Raw genomic sequence first — 13,436 nt, 5'->3', positions numbered from 1 at the left:
TTGAATTTTTGGTGCCCTTTGCAATCTTAGATAAATGCTCAAATATTTTAGGTTGTATTTATACATTTATTTTATTTTAAGAATTTTAATTGTCTGACAAACTTTCCCAAGAACTCTAATTCTTTCAGAATTTGAAAAAGAATAGATACATGTATATGTATAACTGAATCACTTTGCTGTACACCTGAAACTATCACAACATTGTTAATCAACTATACTCCAGTGTAAAATAAAAAGTTAAAAAAAAATTTAATTCTTTTATATATATATATATTTTTTGGCTGTGTTGGGTCTTCGTTTCTGTGCGAGGGCTTTCTCTAGTTGCGGCAAGCGGGGGCCACTCTTCACCGCGGTGCGCGGGCCTCTCACTATGGCGGCCTCTCTTGTTGCGGAGCACAGGCTCCAGACGCGCAGGCTCAGTAGTTGTGGCTCACGGGCCTAGTTGCTCCGCGGCATGTGGGATCTTCCCAGACCAGGGCTCGAACCCGTGTTCCCTGCATTGGCAGGCAGACTCTCAACCACTGCACCACCAGGGAAGCCCTAATTCTTTTAAAATAGAATAAAGTAAACTATAAATATGGTGATTAGTATTCTTATATGTTCCAGACTGTCTATAAACTAGTAAGATTTTTATTTAAGATCACAGGTGTGAATTATTTACTCAATTTACATATTTAAAATTGGAATTATAAGGCTGACTATGATTCTTTTAGGCCAAATACTCTTAAATATTATACATACTGTACTTTAAATGCTAATTATGCACAGATTCCTTGTCACAAGAACTTTAATGATCCTTATTTAATTAACTCATTCACCAGTTATTTACTGACTGCCTGTCATGTGTTCCTCATTATTCTGACCACCGGGGTTAAACATTAAGCCCTCCCGCCCCGCCCCCCCAAAAATCCCTGCTCTCATGGTTTATATGGTAGTGAAGGTGGGGTGAAAGATAATAAATATGATAAATAAGTAAGTTATATTGCATGTTAAAGGTGACAGGTACAATAGTGCACAAAGGAAATAATAGAGCCTGGTAAGGGGAAAGGAGGTTGCAATTTGAAATAGGGTGGTTACTAAAGGCCTCAGTGAGAAACAGGCATTTGACAAGGAGTTGGAGGAAGTGACACAGGGAGAATGCAGATGCCTGGAGGAAGAACATACCTGGCAAACGGAACCTGCAAAGGAGACTCAGAAGGAGGGGCTATTGAGGAACGAGGGAAACAGAGTATGATGTCCTGAAAGCCAGGCTGGAAAAAAAGTGTGTGCGGGGGGCAGGTGGTGGTTCACCTGGTCGAGTGATGCTTACAGATCAAGAGGCATGAGGGCGGAGGCTTGACCACTGAATTCAGCAACGTGGGGATTCTGGCTGACCTTCGTGAGCAGTTTCAGTGGAAGGATAGGGATGGACGTCTGACTTCGAGAATGAGAGGTAAGTAGAGGGAACTACCAAGGGAGCGCTGTCAAAGGAAGCAAAGGGATGGCCACCGCCCGGAAGGGGTCAAGGGCTTGTAGGCTGTCGTGTAGGTTTCTGTGCCGATGTGAACCAGGCAGCGGGTGGGGTGACACTGACGATGTGGGAGGAAGAAGGGCCAGTTGTTGGCTCAATGTCGTAAGCAGGTGAGAGGGGATGGGAAGCTGGTGCAGAGCACAGTGTGGCCCTCCACCAGGAGTGGGTGGGCATGTGGGTTTCTAGCGTAGAAACGAGGGCAGAGTGTGTGAGTCCAGGTAGGTAGATGGGGGGTGGGATTGTGAAATTTTGCTTCTGAAGCATCCAATTTCCTTGGTGGAGTAGGAAGCAAGGTCACCAGCTGAGACTGGATAGGGAGGATCTATGAGAGGTTTGAGGAAAGAAGAGGAGGGAGAGTCTAGGACAGTAGGCATGTGAATGGTGTAGAGAGATGTGGCCTAATTGCTGAACAGCTTTAAAAGCCCATTTGAGGCGTCTTGTCAGGATTTTAAAGTGAGATCAATCAGTGTGTGTGTGGCTGTGACAGGATCTTTGCAGCTCTCATGGACATGCTGAACCCTAGGCAACAGTCCATAACAGAAACTTCATTAATTAAAGGACGAGGTGGGATCATTGTGTCCTATGTCTGAAACTAATATGACGGTGTATGTTGATTACACCTCAATAAAAATACATTTAAAAAAGAACGAAGTGTCCCATAGCACACGCTTAGATTTGAGTCACGCGGTTAGTTTTCAAGTCCGATTCCATCTGTGGTTCTTACTAAGGTAGCTAGCTACACCATTTGATTAGGTTTTGTCTTTCTCTGGCTCTTAATATAAATCAATGTCTTTTAGTTTAATACTACATACTTTTGAGCTCACGTACCTCCCATTTCTTGGAATTACATAAAATATCTGATTGAATTCTGGGTATCCCTCGGCTTTCCCTGATTATTTGGTTACAGCTTCCAAAATTATTCCATTGCCATGAAGCAGGCACCGTTGTCGGCTGTTGGTATTTGTTTGTGGGGTTTCTTGTTGGGTAGAACATTTGGAGATCATGTCATCCATGCACTTGTCTCCTTGGAGAAGGTTCACTTGGCGTTTGAGCCTCACTTTATTTTAAAAAGAGAGCTTAAACCAGTTTTTTCAAGGGAGCTCAACACAATTCTCCCCCCCTCCCCCGCCCCCGCAAATGATTTTACAAAGTGAAATCGAGAGTGAATCTTGGTTTTACAAGGTGAACTCAAGGGTGGCAGATGGCAGCGGTGGTGATCTCTGGATGTGGCCTTCTACCTTCCCACATGTTGTTGATGTGACTGTGACGGGGTCCATTCTGGGGACTGGAGCGCAGACAGCAGAATGCTGGGCTCAGCAGGAGCCTCCGGCGGGAAACCTGTGCTTTCCCACTGTTCTTGGTGGGTCCAGCTTTGGCAAATTCTCCTTAGTTTATTAAGCAGATGCTTCTGCCCACATTTAAATCACCTGTAAGGCTCTGAGGGCATTCTAAACACCAGACCCACCTGCTGAAGACATAATAAGTCCTAGTATCTGTGTGGGGCTTTCCTAGCTGCTTCCACGTTTGTGGTTCACTGGGGCTCGTGCTAGCCCTGTAAGGCAATAACATGGCTCGTGTTTTTATGCCCTTTGTACACGTGAAGGGTCAGTTCTGCATGGAGCGATGAGCAGAGGCTTTGTGGCCAGAAAGATCTGACTGTCACTTACCAGCCGGGAGACCTTGGACAGTTCCCTCACTTCTCTGGGCTCCAATCTCTTGCTTCAGGTGCAAAGCTGAATCCTCTAGAATTCTGTTACATATGCCATTCCCCTTCCCCTGCCAGTAAACCTCACCACCTTAGATACATTTTAGCTTATACGTGATGGTGTATTTGCAAAAAGAGCGAGAGAAAATCTGGCATTTGCAGTGATCTGTGCCTTCTTTTTTTTAATCACCCTTTTGATTGGAGCTTTTGTGATGCAGGTACCGTGATTCAAAACAAAGCAAAACAGAACTTTTTAAAGCCACTTATCAAAGTCCGCTAGAGGCTGCTGTTATCAAGGCTTTGCTCACCTAGCCAAAGGTCCTGAGGAGACAACTGTGAACTTGGGCGTGCTTGGGGGTACCAGCTGCAACTTTTAAGTTCTCCTAGTTTTCGGTTGTTCATGGAAATGTCACACCTGCCTGATTTTTTCCTTAGCCAAGCTAATCTCCTGCTTCCTGTCCTTTGCACCTTTGGCATGAACAGAATATGCACTATTAAAGCAAAAATAAATATTAAATGCAAATTTTAAGACATCTTCAAAATGGAAAAAAATAATAGCTACCTTAAAATATACTCATGAGAACTCCATGAGGTCACATTCATAAAGAGGTTTCCTGGTACATCAGCACTGAGGTAAGTTAAAGGATTTGCTCAGAGGCACATAAGAAGAGGAAACCAGACTCACATAGGTATTCTGAGTCTCGGGCAGGATTCTTTCTGCTCTATCATGAGGTTTTTTTCCCAGGATGGAAACAACAGTTGCATTTCGGTTTTTTGAACGTTGGCTCTGTTAAGAGATGGGGTAATTTTCAAGTTTAGCTTAACATTTTAAAAAATGCACAGTTTTGCTTTTGCCAATAATGTCCACCAGAAGCAGGATTGTTGAGTTAAAGGTAAAGTGAACTTGTGATTTTAATAAGTATTTCCAAACTGCCTCTCAGAGTTTATATTCCCACCAGCCAGCAGTGGAGGAGGGTGGCTTTTCACCTCATCAATCACCGTGTGGGCCAGTTGTCAAACAGGGACATTTGCCTATTTGATGGGTGACAAATTCTATATGAGTGCAAGTTTAATTAGTTTTCTTAGCAATGAAGTTTAGCATCTTTTCATACATTTAAGGATCATTTGTATTTGTGTGTGTGTGTGTGTGTGTATGCTCTATTCATGTCCTTGCTTATTTTTTTGGGGGGGGTTGTTCTTTTCAGTTTTTAGTAGCTCTTTATATATTTGATCAGTAAGCCATTTGTGTTTTACATGAGTGGCAAACATTTTTCAGATCTGTCATTCATTTGTCTCTTGACTTTCTGTCTGGTGGTGGTGGGGTTAGTTGCTGGTGTGTGTGTATGTGGTTTATTTTACCGTGCGGAAGTTCCTTTTATGTATTCATGACTTGTCACCATGCAGAAGGCTTTGCTGCCAGAGGCCATCAGAGTTCTTGCCGATGTCCATTTCTACTGAACTTTTACTCGTATTAAATCTTCTCATCTTGCTCTGAATTCCTCATGGTTTTTTTTACACTAATTGCTATCACGTTGCCGTTCTTCACTTATATACACCCTGGTGGTATCTGCTTCTTTTCAAATTTTGCTTTTGTCTGTTCACTTTGACTGTTGAGTCATGGAGAGCAGAGGCCTTGCCTCCCACATCAATATCCCCCACTGGGTCCAGCACTGGGCTGGACAGTGACCATGGGTTCAAGAAGCGCCTACTGAAGATTGGTGGCCCAATCCCTAGCAAACATGGAGGAGCTGGGGGTGTCTCCCATTAAACCCAGGGGCCCACTCGGCAGCAGATCCCAGGCTGTGCCCCTGGGTGGGACCAGGCCATGTAGATGGCTCTTGATTGAACGACAGCCGGCACAGTCCTGCCAGCTTGGCCTTTCCCAAGCTCTTCTTCAGCCCTCCTAAAACCTCCAGGAACCATTCCTGTCCTGGGAGAGTTGGAAATGGACTCACATGTCACCTCCCTCACTAGCTGTCCCCTTTCTAAGCCCAGAGGCCTGAAAGCAGCCGGCTGAAGGAAGAGGAATTGAAACCAGCCAGGGGTTCAAGAAGCCATCGGTTTTAATGGGGGTGAGAGGGGAAGGAAGGGGTCTGGTGGCGGGATGCTGAGTGCTCTCATCTTCTGGCCTTGTCTGGGGAAGGTGGGTGTGTGGAGGGGAGAGGGGCTCTGCACGCCCTCTTCTCGGGCACTGGGTCATGAGGGTGCAGCATGGAGGACAGGAGTGCATGACCTTTGCCTCTCATCGTGGGGAAGAGAGAGGAGATGCAGAATGTAGGTGGAGACATCAATGGCCTGGTATCTGTGAAGCTGGGACTGTACTGCATTGGTGTGTGCATGTACAGAGGAGCAGGGAGCTGGGCCAGAGGCAGGAAGGAGCAGAGGGGTTGAGCAGTGAAGCAGCCTGGAAAACAGGGCCTATTCCTCCAATACGAACCAACCCTCCCTCCCCTCCACCCTGACCTCTGTCCTTGTCCCAGATGGGCCGCCCTCCTGCTGGCCTCTGCTTCTACTTCTTCCGCCCAATCTGGGCCATCAGGTGGGCGTTGGCAGCTGCCTTGGCTCGTAGGTTCTTGGCCTTGGCAATGTTGAAGAGGATGTTCATGATGTTAGTGGGGACATCGAGGGACAGAGTGAACTTGGTGCGCCGGTCACTCTTGGCCTTGTCCGGGTACAGCCTCCGTCGGAGCTGCCCCTGGGACAGGTATTTGTGCCGGGTGCTTCTAGCCCCACCGCCGCCCCCAGAGCCAGGGAAGGTCCTTTTCTCCTTGTCTTCCTCCTCCTCCTTCTCCTGGTCTTCTCCTGAGAGTGAGTCTTGGCTGGGCAGGGAGGGGAAGCTTCTCTTGCTCAGCAGGGGCGCACCCTCCAGCTGGCTCTTCTTGGCCTCAGACAGGGCTGTGTTGAGGCAGCTGAAGACGGACTCGGCTTTGTACAACTTTTGGGAGAGGCCTGTCCTGGGGGCCCCTAGAAGCAGCAGCAGTAGCAGCAGGAAGTGGGCCGGTATCAGCATCTCTCCCTGTAGCAGAAAAGAGCATTGTGGGAAGAGGGTGTGAGAGGGGGCTTAGGGCTCAGGAGGAAATGGATCAAATCCAGTAGGGCTTTGTTCATGTTCCACTTCACTGGTTGTCAAAGTGTGGTCTCTGGGCCAGCAGCATCATGTGGAAATTTGTTAGAAACGCGAAGAATTCTCAGGTCTTGCTCCAGAGCTAGTCAATCAAAAACTCTGGGGCCAGCAATCTGCATTTTCACAAGCCTGATGATGACTGATCCTTGCTTTAAATAATCCAAATGTATGAACTAGCTGCGTAGGACGCAGGGAAAGCAACACAGACTCTGCAATTAGTTGGGCGTAGCCTCAACTTCCAACTTGGTCCTTATTTGCCTGAGGGCGGTGGGCAGATTGGTTAACCTCTGAGAACGTCAATTTCCTCATCTGATAATTGGGGATAATAATAACTACCTCATAAAGGTTAAGTGAAAGATTAAGTTAAAATGGAAAAGCTCCTGATCTAACCAAATACTTAATGAAGACGGTTGGTTCATAACTGTTTATATATAAATCATCTCCAGGTCCTATTAGGATAAGATTCAGTACACACACAGCCATCTCAGAAGTGATCTGTCTATATCTATATATCTATAAATATACTGTAAATTATATAAATAATATAATATAAATATCAATTATATCAATTATAGCAATATAATATAAATATAGATATACAAATATGCCAGGTAATTGGATCCTGCAGACCAGTATCTTTGTTGTCTTGTGTTTCTGGCTTTTCCTTTTTGTCTGTACACCATTTGCTCCATCCTAACCCAGATAGGCTCTCCTTGCCTTGAACTCATTCTAAGTCAGCGGTTCTCAAGCTTCAGAGTGTTCAGAATCATGTGAATGGTTTGTTCAAACACCAGCTGCTGGGCCCCATCCCAAGCATTTCTGAATCAGTAGGTTTGGGGTGAGACCTGAGAGTCTGCATTTCTAACACATCCCTAGACGATGCTGATGCAGTGGGTTCATGGACCACACTTTGAGAACCACTTTCTCAGTGTTCCAATCCATCTCTGAGCTCCTTAGAATTGTGTGTCCAATTCCCTGAGAACATTTTACAGGAGTGTGTGTTGACTGTGGAAAAGTGGACTTCTTTTTTCTGTCAATATTGTGTCAATAACCAGACTTCCTGCTTTATCATTTACCGAGGAGCTCCTTAGTTGTTTTGCATAAAAGTAGCATGAATTGTGGCTTTAGCTGCCTTACACCTTGGAGGCATCTTAAAGCCTGGAAGAACTTTCAAAGGGCTTGTTAAGGCTGAAAAGATTTAAAAAACCAAAAACCAATTGACAAAGAAAGGGTTAACACGGGTGGGGAAGTTGTCTTCTCTGTCACTCTATCCCTTTGTACCCCACTCCTTTCATGGACCAGACTCAGCCCTGGCCTCCCACTAACTTGCTCAGCAATTAAATACTCTGGGTGCCAGTATTTCCATCTGTGAGATCAGGGGATTGAGTTCCAGGCTCTTCCCCTTCTCTCTGTCTATCTCCTTGTTTAGTTTTGTTTAGCGTTTGCAGCATAAAAGAACAGAAATGTCCTTTGCTCCTCACTAAAGTCTGATTCCTAAGCAAGTTTCTCCTCTTATGTTCTTTGGATTCTTTTGCCATTACCCTGGTGCAACAACACAAAGGTTTAAGATTTCTCTGCTACCTGCTCTGAAAACAAGTGGTCCCCACCTAGTTAGATTTAAGAGGTAAAGTTCTACATCTTTATTTTTCTCATTTGGATACCTGAAACTGAGCCATTCTTTGGGGTTATTATAAGCAGTGCTTCTCTGAAGATACACACTTACTTCTGAGAGCTGTGACAGCCACGTCACGCCCTAGGATGAGAGACACTGAGGAACCTGGGCTGGCCTGAAATTCAGAGCACCTGCAAGGGAGAGAGTACTCGAAGGAAAAAAGTGAAGCGAGAAGGCAAATGCACAACTCTGTGGCTTTGCCCAGTGCCAGCCCCGTTTTCTAGCAGCGAGGAAGGCGGAGATAGTCCCCATGTTACCCAGCTCGTCTGCAAACACTGATAAGATGTTCAATTAGAAAACCCTTTATAAAACGTAACTGCTGAACCTAGGGGGCATTAAAGCATTTCAAAAGGTATTATAGTAATGAGCTGTGGACTCGTGGAAGCGCTTATGTGTCACATATACACACACAGACTTCCAAGCAATTCACCCTCAAGTGAGCAGAGAGGGTTCACTCATGAAAGACCCTTCCCCCCAAGAGGGAAGAGCGGCCAGGAGAAAGTTGACATGTTACAGATAACGCTTGTCATTGGCAGCATTTGCATTCATGTTCTTACTTCATTCATTCTCAGAAGAGGGGTGTGCATGTGTGTGTGTGTGTGTGTGTGTGTGTGTATGGGTGTGTGTTTCTTGGATTGCTTTGTTAGAGGAGAACATTGCAGACAGGATTTCTCAGAAGACTTGGACATCAGATGGAGACAGCAAACATCCATCTTTATGGTCCCCCCTTCACAGGTGGCACTAATCATTACAGACATCTGTCCCCTCCCTTCAGTGTCCCCAGCATAGCCAGGGGAAAAGGGTTCTAGGCTTTGAGGGCAGAGGACCTGGGCTGGGAACCTCCCCTACCCTCAAATGCCTTCCATCAACCACTTAACCTCTCAGTTGTCGCATCCTAAAAAGGAGACATTACCTGCCTCACACGTGCATCGAGAGAATGAAAGGAGATGCCCTTGGTAACCAATAAATGCAAGCATCCTCCGGCTCGGGCAGGCAGCGGGGCATTGTACCCTGAAATTTCTACCCCACACCTTCTCCCATCCACCCCATTTGTAAACACGATTTTCATATTCACAACTAGACTCTGTTCAGAAAAATACATTTGTAAGAACCCTTTTTGCCTCCAGTCTATTACCTTTTGCAAAGCAGGTCTCTCTACCAACGAAGGGAGGATCATTTTGCCCCCCCCTGAGAAACTTCCCCATGGTCCCTTTAGAGCCAACTTCTTATTTAAAACACAGACCTTGGCGTTCAGCACGGTGCCCCCAGGGGCGTTTGCAACTCTCATCTCTTACCCCGTCCAGTCCCCAGCACCTCCTGCCTAATTTAGGGCAAATCAATTTATCCTTCATAAAGAAGTCCCCAACCAAAACCTTACCCGTGAGTGGACTTCCCTCCGGAGTGGAAAAGCGCAGTGAGATGTGCAGCAGCTTCAGGACCGGGAGGTCTGCCCCAGGACCATCCCCCCGAACTTCTGTCTACGCTGGGGTCGCTGGCTCCTTTTCTTGTATTGTTCGTAAGTGGGCCGTGAGATTTCCTCTCTATGGAAACCACTCCACTCCCTCGTGTGTGTGTATATAAAAGTGACAGATCACGGGGTGGATCGTAAATCCAGACGCAGTGTCTACACTGGGATGCGATTCCGTTTAAAATACAACCAAAGCAGCTGTCCGCGTCATGGAGATGACAGGCTGCCGGCATCCTCGACCCCTCCTATCCACCTTCCCTCCCAGCCCTCCCATCACTTTCCCCTGCCCTTCCTGCCCTAGCAACTTGATTCATTGATAAAAAGGAAAAACACTCTGTTGAACTGAGAAGCAGCTTCTTTGAAGAGTTTTATTACTCACCTTAGTTCTTATTAACTTCAGCTTTCCCTCATCCCTGTCTCTCTAACCCTCCTTTTGGAAACCTGGCACCAAGACCTGCTTGAAAGTAGAGAAGAAAGGTCCTCTGCTGTCCTGTGATTCTTGTGGGTCCTGACTTGCAGTGTTCTCTCTGGCTACTTACAAGGCTCTAGGTGTTTGCATTCATCAAAGGGCACGCAGAGGGGGTAGGCACCTACCTAGAGCTTTTGGTGGGAAATCACTGGAACTTTACCCATTTTTATTTATCTGTTCATCCAATATCTTTAGAGCACCTGCTGTGTGCCAGGTCTTGCCAGGACCCTCAGGAATTCAAAGTGAATTAAGCCCCCCGTTCTTATAAGGCATCGGCTGTTTAGAAAGATATGTAAAAGCAGGCTAATTTCTGTGTGGCAAATGCCATAGCACGGAAGGGAGCATTCCTGTCCTGGAGACTCGAGACAGGTAATGTACCAGAGCAGAGCAGAGGGGTTGCAGACAGAAAGGAGGTCTGGGATGGAGAACGCAATGCAGAGAGGGACCTGCAGGAGGCAGGTGGGCAGGAGGTGGGGGACTGCATGCGGCAGAGGCTGGGCTCACACTGGGAGGTACTCTGAGTTGAATTTTACTCTAAATGTAATGGTGTAGGTGTAAGGGGATTTAGGCAGGTGACCCCCTTATTTCACAGCTGAGACTGTGAGAGAAGTGACTTGTGGGGATTACACAGGCGCTTGGTGACTGAGAATCCAGGTCTCAGGTGGGCCCAGATCTCTTTTCACATCCACCTTGAACCTCGGGCTTAACCATCATGAAGGACCGTGCAAGACCACGTTCTCTCCAGGTCTCCAGGCCAGACCACAGCTCCCATCCTGGATGGGCACTTTTAGCTCTTGAAATTCCTCTATGATGATGAAGAGGTGAGTGGACGTCTGGAATTATCAAAACTCTTCAATGCTCACAGGTATCTGTGTGAAACACACAGAAAGCCCTTATCCAGAAGGACCCCAAACTCTGGCAGCTTCAGCCTTCATTGTGGCTACGTGGGGATTGGACCTCACTCCCGCTCCTTCTTTTGGAGCTGCCTGTCTCTCTGGCCGGCCTCCTCCTGAGATTAGTGGCAGCATGAAACTAGGAGATCTAAATTCATTCGTTCGTATATTCTGGTCTTTGGGAGAAGGTTGTTGTTTTTGTTTGTTTGTTTGTTTCCATTTCAGATCCTGAGGCAGTAATGGAGGAATTTGTGTAGGTTGAGGGGTAGAGAGATGGAAGTCTGAGTTTCACTCCCTCTTCTGCCTGTCTGAGCTCTGACACGCCAGGAGGGCAGTCTTGTGAGGATACCAAACGTTGCTCCCCTAGAGCGGGGATCCTCAGCCTTGGCACTCCTGACGTTTGGGGCCAGGTGCTGTGGAGAAGCTGCCCTTATGTTTGGCAGCTTCCCTCCAGCTATTTGATGAAGTATCAGCCCTCCCCTGCCCAGCTGTGATGACCAGAAATGTCTCCAGATATGTCCCCTGGGGGCAAAATTGCTCCCTGCCCCTCTCCCACGCCATGAGAACCACTGCCCTAGGGTATGGGGTTTAGAAGGAGAGACAATGGACGTTGGCTTCTCTTTTTGTGATCTGCCCTGACTCCTCTCAACTTCCTAGAAAACCTCCCCAATTGTGGCTGGAGCTCCAGGGCACCAAACCGTCTTTGTGTCAGGGGCTGGTGGCTGTCTGATGAGCCTGCCGGCCCATCTCCAGACAGAGATGGGCTCCTGCGTTCCCACTGGCCCATCCCAGGTCACCTTTGGGATTGGCTGATGGCTCCCAGGAGCTCCGAGGGTGTGAGCAGGCAGGCTCCAGACGGGATGCTCACAGACCTGGGCAGTGGGGAAGGGTCCTAAAGGTACTTTTCTTGGAGAAGAAAACTTCAGGAAGCAGTCTGTTTGCTTTATAGCTTGAAAAGTGCTTCTGGCTGCATCTGAGGGAGGATTGGAGACAGTCTTGGAAAGAAAGAGGACGATTAGTGAGCAAAAATCGCCAGCGTTTTGGTTCATATAAATGATGATTTCCCTTCCCACCCTTCTCTGAAGTGCACATGAAGCATTCTGCTATGCTGGCCCATTTCTCTGGCCTTGGTGAGCCATTGGTATTGAAGCCGAATCCAGCCTCTGTACCTTGACACCGAATTAATTCTCAGAGCAGAGTTTTGCGTGAAGTAGAAAAGAATAGCTTTATTGTTTTGCCAGGCAAAGGGGGCCACAGCGGGCTGATGCCCTCAAAACTGTGTGTCCCAACCTGGAGGGGGTAGTGAGGAGTTTTATAGTAATGGTTCAAAGAGGGCGCGATCAGCTGGTGGACATTCTTCTGATTGGTTCGTGGTGAGGTAAGTAGGAGTCAGCATCATCGACCTTCTGGTTCCAACTGGTCTGGGGTCTACGTGCTCGTGGGCAGCACACAATTAACTTCTCCCACCTGGTGGGGGCTTCAGTGTCTGCAAAACAGCTCAAAGGTGTTGTTATGTGTATCCCTTGAGGGGGAACCAGGACCCTGCCCCAAGGCTGCACTATTGTTTCTTTTGACTGCTCCTCCCCTGTCTCCCGGTCCCCTCCCTTCCCGGATTAGCATCTGTTTGAACCTGCAGGGAAGGTCATGGAGGCTGAATGAAGCCTATTTCCTGTTATCAAGAAATGGGGGACACAGAAAGGCTTTTGTGCCTAGGAGCCCCACAGGGCCCTGCTCGGTATCAGTATCTTCCATGAATTCATCTCTATGAATGAGGGATGTAAATACTCGGTAGAGAGTATGTGGAGGGCCCAGGTGGGGAGAAAATCTGATCAGCTTCATATATAGATAGAAATGGCTCTTATTTATAAAGCTCATTTCACCAAAGTGCCCAAAGCACTTACACATAATAACATAATTATTTTCTTAACATCTGAGCTAGGCAGTAAAAGAAAAAGATAAGAAAAAGGAATTAGGGAATTGGAAGGACGCTTGATTTATAGGAGAGAGGCTTTACCTTGGTGTCAGGAGAAAGGGTTTTCACTTCTGCCTCTGTTTCTAGCTTGGCGACTGGATTGGGACGGTCACTTACATTCTCTGCTCCTGTTTCATAAAATGTAGATTAGTGTATCTTCCTATTTTTCTAAGGTCAGTGTCAAGATAGTATTTGTAAGAACCTGATAAAGTTTTACGTGGACACAGATTATTATTCATCCTTATTTTTCAATTCTCCCCTTATCTCCCTTACTGATTTTTAGTTTACTTGACTCCTCAGTTTTCAGAGGGTGTGTGTTAATCTCCCATTGTATTTGTGGGTTTGTCGATTTCTTTTTGTAAGTCTGTCCATTTTTGCTTTATATATTTGGAGTGTTGGGTACATACAGATGGCCCCTTTTATCATTTTACTATAAACACTTTCATGCCAAATAAGGGTTGCCTTAGAGTCTGCTTTGTCTGATATCAAAATTACTATTCCAGTTTTCTGTTGGTTAACATTTGCTTGGTGCATTTTTTCCAGTTTTTTTCTGTGTCAAAATTCTTTTGTAAATGGCATGTACTGAAATTTTAAAAATCCAATTTAGCAATCTCTGTATTAAC

General features: G+C 46.5%; 1 protein-coding gene across 1 annotated transcript; it reads right to left on the bottom strand.

The window, feature by feature from the left end:
* Positions 1-270: 270 nt before the first annotated feature.
* UCN3 (urocortin 3) lies at positions 271-11,586 on the bottom strand. Its single transcript, XM_082387204.1, has one exon. It carries the CDS (start codon positions 6,223-6,225, stop codon positions 5,725-5,727), a length of 501 nt encoding a protein of 166 aa, XP_082243330.1. The 5' UTR covers positions 6,226-11,586; the 3' UTR covers positions 271-5,724.
* Positions 11,587-13,436: the final 1,850 nt, after the last annotated feature.

This window comes from Balaenoptera borealis (assembly GCF_965194805.1).
Source record: "Balaenoptera borealis genome assembly, chromosome: 3".
Classification (NCBI taxonomy): domain Eukaryota; kingdom Metazoa; phylum Chordata; class Mammalia; order Artiodactyla; family Balaenopteridae; genus Balaenoptera; species Balaenoptera borealis.
Note: the sequence above shows the minus strand (reverse complement) of the source record. Positions and strands in the feature narration are given on the sequence as shown.

What these genes read in the sequence shown, in the direction of transcription:
- UCN3 (XM_082387204.1), bottom strand. Translation starts at nt 6,225, where the DNA reads ATGCTGATACCGGCCCACTTCCTGCTGCTACTGCTGCTGCTTCTAGGG.